The 4,974-nt window shown below is 37.7% G+C and overlaps 1 protein-coding gene across 1 annotated transcript; it reads left to right on the top strand.

Moving 5' to 3' along the window:
* The first annotated feature begins 224 nt into the window (after window positions 1-224).
* Window positions 225-1,563, top strand: LOC129322420 (metalloendoproteinase 2-MMP-like). The gene has a single exon (XM_054968748.1). It carries the CDS (start codon window positions 225-227, stop codon window positions 1,317-1,319), a length of 1,095 nt encoding a protein of 364 aa, XP_054824723.1. The 3' UTR covers window positions 1,320-1,563.
* The last annotated feature ends 3,411 nt before the right edge of the window (window positions 1,564-4,974 follow it).

Below are 4,974 nucleotides of genomic sequence, written 5' to 3'. Positions count from 1 at the left end.
TTCAAATTATTTTATTAAATAATTTTTTTAAATGATAAAATTAATGAACGGTGGTGATAGGGAAGTGGAGGGAAAAAAAGTGGGGAGGCCAATCCCGCGCGAAAGGACGAAGTATCACAGAAACTACCGTTTTCAAGGTCTATTTAATAGTGACTCAAATTGTCTCTCCCACCAAACAATAACCGCATCATAAACTATTTTTTTCTTCTTCGGGATCGAGAGAAATGAGAGTGAGAAAAGCTTACATTCTGGTATTGATTTTATCCATTCTAGTTGTGGATGAATCTTCCCCGTTTCTTCTCCGACCAGCTTCAGCTAATGCCTTGTTCAATATACCATTGTGGTTCAGAATATTCAGAACGCTCAAAAACCTAAATTTTAGCTTCATTTCCAAAGCACTGGATAAATTGAGATCATTCAGGCGCGCCCACAATGGTCGCCTTCGAATAGGAGACGTCGTCGACGGCATATCCAAGCTTTATGACTATTTCAAGTTGTTCGGTTACATTAATTCCACTTTGAATTCAGACAACACCGGTAAATTCTCCGCAGAGCTCGAATCAGCCATTGAATACTTTCAGAAGACTTTCCACCTCAACGTCAACGGCCAGCCCGACGACCCCACCGTGTCGCTGATCACTCTCCCGCGATGCGGCATTCCTGATGTTATAAATAGCTCCTCCACTTTGTTGGGGAATCGCACGACGTCGTTTAAAAAATGGTTGCCGGAGGGAAAGAAAGAGCTCACTTATTCTTTTTCACCAGAAAATGAAACGACGACCTCGTTGAAGGATGTCTTCTCGGATGCCTTCCGCCGTTGGTCAAACGTGGCAAGGATGAACTTTACGCAGACGACGTCTTTCAACGAAGCTGACATTAAAATCATGTTCGCGTCGTTGGATGAAGAGCTAGGAGTGGTTGGCGGTTCGTGGTTGGATGATACGGCGAAGAGCTGGGACGTCGTTTTGGACTCCGATGAGAAGTGGGCGTTGCTGAGCGAGGACACAACGGAGAGCGACGAACTGGACCTGGAGTCGACGGTGATGCACCAGATCGGTCACGTGCTTGGACTGAGCCACTCGGCGATAGAGGAGGCGGTTATGTACCCTTTCGTTCTGCCATCGAAGAAAAGGAAGGTAGATTTTGCACAAGATGATTTGGAGAGGATTCGGCAACTCTACGGTACAAAATCCGATTCCCCAAAGTTATCGCAGACGCAATCTCCGCCGCCGGGCGGCGGAGGAGTCGGTGGCGTTGGGCCGTGTTGGAGTCTGATTTCCACTTTATTTCTCGGAATTAATTCGCTTTTCTGGTTCTGAAACACGAGTAACCTTGAGTACCATAGTTCTGAGCTGCTGGACCTATCAATAAAGTGCACGTGTACGACATTTACAACTGTCATTATTATCTACCAATAGCATTAATGTATTATGGCTGCTCTTTTTGTTTTGTTTTTCGTTCTAAACATATTACTATGATTAGAGGAAAATTTTCTGATATTGATGGGTGTGTCCTGGGACTGTGAGCCTTTATGGCCAAACTTGGCAATATAAAAGCCTCTTGGGTGTGTGGGTGTCTCATCGTTATATAATGCCTTTATTATTATCATCTATATTCAATACGGCAGTCTCTAGTGAAAAAATGTAAAAGTAGAATTAAAGGAAACCACAGTTAATTAGCATAAAAAAATAAAGAAAACATTTAAGCTGGAGTTGATTCCCTTAAAAATCATATGTCAGGATTACAAGAAAGAAGGGGGAAAAAAACAATTTGTAACCTTGCAAAGATATTAATAACAATTAAAAATCTTAAAATGTTGAAATGTCGGGAAAAAAACCATAATTTTCAAGTTTGTGATCAAGGGAGCGAGCTTCACAAGAACAGGTACACTTGTTCAGGTCCAGACAGTTGTTTGACTGTAATATGTTGGTTGCTGCAAAGAAGTGAAACTGTGAGATAAACAGAGAGAAACGAGCGAGTCTGGGCCTTGTGGGCGTAAGAAGATGTGCCTTTCTGGATGATTTTTAAAACTACATCCTCTTTATTTTATGTTTTTGTTACCTATTGATTTGTTGGCAGATAATAATATTCTTGTTGTTTTTAATTATTGTTCTCATAGGATTAAAAAAGGAATTTGCTTGATATTGCTTTTTTTTTTTGTTTTAGATTGTTGTTTGGTTTCTTTTTTTTGGGTTGTTTGTTTTTTTCTCTTTTCTGTGTGTGAGCTGTGTTATGTTGTATCTAAGATTTTTTTTAGAGTTTTTTAGCTACGGCTATTAATGTTTGTAATTTTTTTGGTCATTAATAAAATTGGTTCTTCTCTAGCTAAAAAAAAAAAAAAGAAAAGAAACTCCAAGTCTCCTACTTTCTTCTTCTTATTGTTTTTTTTTTTGATAATGTAGTCTCCTACATTCTTTGTTAGGATATTGATCTTTTTTTTTTTTTTGGGATATCGAAGTTAATCATTTTTGTCCTGAGTGTCAACTTTCCTTGGCAAGTGCGTTCTTAATTCTTCATCACTTTAACAATTAAGCCCAACATTTCGTTGGCCCAACAAAAAACAAAAACGCCCTTCAACATCACCGTTGCTAATGAAAACACTACAATCTGCGGTTAAAACGTCGTACTTTTTTAAGGCAATTAGGTGGACATGATGATGTTCGTTTTTAAAATTAAATTTCAACTACAACGATAATTAATACTGGACCTCATAATTTATATACTTAAACCGATTTTTTTCACCATTAATAATCCGACCCTTTTATTATGTAAAGCTAAAGGGTACTAGTTACCTGAGCTTTTTATGTTCAGACTTTTTCCCCATGAAAGCTGCCCAAACTATCATTTGCTACCACGAGTTTAGCTTTTTGACTAGTTCTGAAAGCTTATATTTGATAGTCAAGTATTTATGATAAACAAATGTTTAGATCTAAAAAAAATGATTAAAAATACTTAACGATTATTATGATAATATATAATAGTTATTTTCAAGTAACTGTTAAGTATTTATGATATATATATATTTTTGGATAAAGTGAGGGCTACTTGGGGTTGCCTGAACAAATACCAAAAAAAAAAAAAACAACTATATGTATTAGTTAGCCAATAACAAAAGATAAATGAATTATTTTTTATATTAAAATTACTATATCCTAAACTTGAAATCATACATTTTTTTTGCTAGTTTGCAACTAAAATAAACAAGAATGACACCTGGGGCCTCCCGTGCCCCGGAAGGGGGGGGGGGGGAGTAACGAAGGCCCAATACAATTAAACGTTCATCTATTCATAATTCAGTTTTATTTTGATATATTGGGTCCTCACTTGGGTCTTTAAGCGTTAGTCTCCTTAAAAATTATTACAAAATCATTTATACAGGACTTCACTACCTAATAAACAAATTATATATACCTACTTCTAAAGCCCAATCAATTTTTTCTTTCAAACAATTATATTCCCAAGTAAATTTTTCACCCACATACCTGACTTTTTGCATTTGGGATCTAAATATACGATCTACAAAATGCTTCATAGAAGTAAAATTTGGTTGGTGCTTCCAGTTTTATCCTCCACATAAATATAAGCATTACAATCACCCAAGATCCTCCCAGCTTCATGAGTTCTTTTACTAATATTTGATCAGATCATCTCAAAGATTCTTACAACTAGAGATATTCGTCTCCACATAAATACAAAAAACCCAAAAAACATAATGATTTTTATTATTCATCACACGCACATGTAGAAGCTGGGTTGTAGAAAAATCTTATTGAACGTGGAAAATGTCTTGATTCCACAATAGCCAGATCCCTATAGCATAACCTGTAGTCTCAACTCTAATCCAACTATTAAACCCCAATTTTGAAATTATTTTATCACCCTTCCTCCCACTAAACAAAATCAGCCTCTCTCACTGAAATCACATCACCCATCCAAGAACTTTTTTGAGGCGGTTCCTCTACAATTCCAAGATAAAAAAAATCATAAAGATAAATATCATACAAGAGAACCAAAGATACACACTCACAAAGGAGTTTCCTCTCGTCTTCCATCTCTCCCATGTGCACCTCATCCTAAGTCTTGAACCATAGGTGATTATTTTTGACGGGTCTGGTGGTTTCTTCGATGATTCTACAGTCATCACGAAGATCCAAATTCAATTTTACTCTATACTGCCATCCCTTCCTCGCACCCTTTCTTTTCTTCATTAACTCCTCCATTCTTCAGGTGGGGCTTATCTTGGTCCATATTCGAGACACCCCCCATAACCGAGGTGTGGGTGCTACTTTGAGTCTTACTGTCAGCAAGGGAGATACTTACTTGGCCTTGTATTTTGGTTTTTTTTCCCCTCTCTTTTTTGGGCTATCTTTTCGATTTGTTTCTTCCATTGGGTTTAAATCCTCTTCCGCAATAATAGCAGTCTCCTGGTCCATCTCCGTCTGGACCTTTTCCATTTGGGCCATTACCTCTTCTTGCTTTTCCACATTTTTCTGTCTCTCCTCTTTCCCAGTTTGACTCCACTTGTTTCACGTTTTTCATAACTGGTTCTTTTGCTAGCATCCTCTAACATGACAGGTATATCGTTCTTATTCTCAGCTTCCCCTTTGTCTTCTTCCACCTGCCATCCTCTAACGTTTTTTTTTTTTTTTTTTTAACAGGTCCCTTCATGGTGAATGAACTCTTCTTTTCTCCCTGTTCTTTAGCCCCTTTTTCTTCTGACGAAAATATCAAACCTTGATTTATGGGACATGTTCTAATTCTTACCATTTGACTTCCCTGACATAGAAGGCGTGGACTGTTGGTTAAACCTTTGGTCACAAGTACCGATTTTTGCCTGAATGTATATTTGGCTAGCATCCACTCACCAAGCTTTTCTTCCAATGACACTCCTAGCTTACTCATCATCGACTGAGCTACATTCATTTCTTCCTCCGACCGTTGGGTTTTCTCCTCCAAAGTTGGTGCCGGAGCTGC

This window comes from Prosopis cineraria, unplaced genomic scaffold (genome assembly GCF_029017545.1).
Source record: "Prosopis cineraria cultivar Desert tree isolate PC_DT_omini unplaced genomic scaffold, ASM2901754v1 PC10, whole genome shotgun sequence".
In the NCBI taxonomy this organism is placed as follows: Eukaryota; Viridiplantae; Streptophyta; class Magnoliopsida; order Fabales; family Fabaceae; genus Prosopis; species Prosopis cineraria.
This window is presented reverse-complemented; position numbering and strand designations above follow the sequence as displayed.

What these genes read in the sequence shown, in the direction of transcription:
- LOC129322420 (XM_054968748.1), top strand. Translation starts at nt 225, where the DNA reads ATGAGAGTGAGAAAAGCTTACATTCTGGTATTGATTTTATCCATTCTA.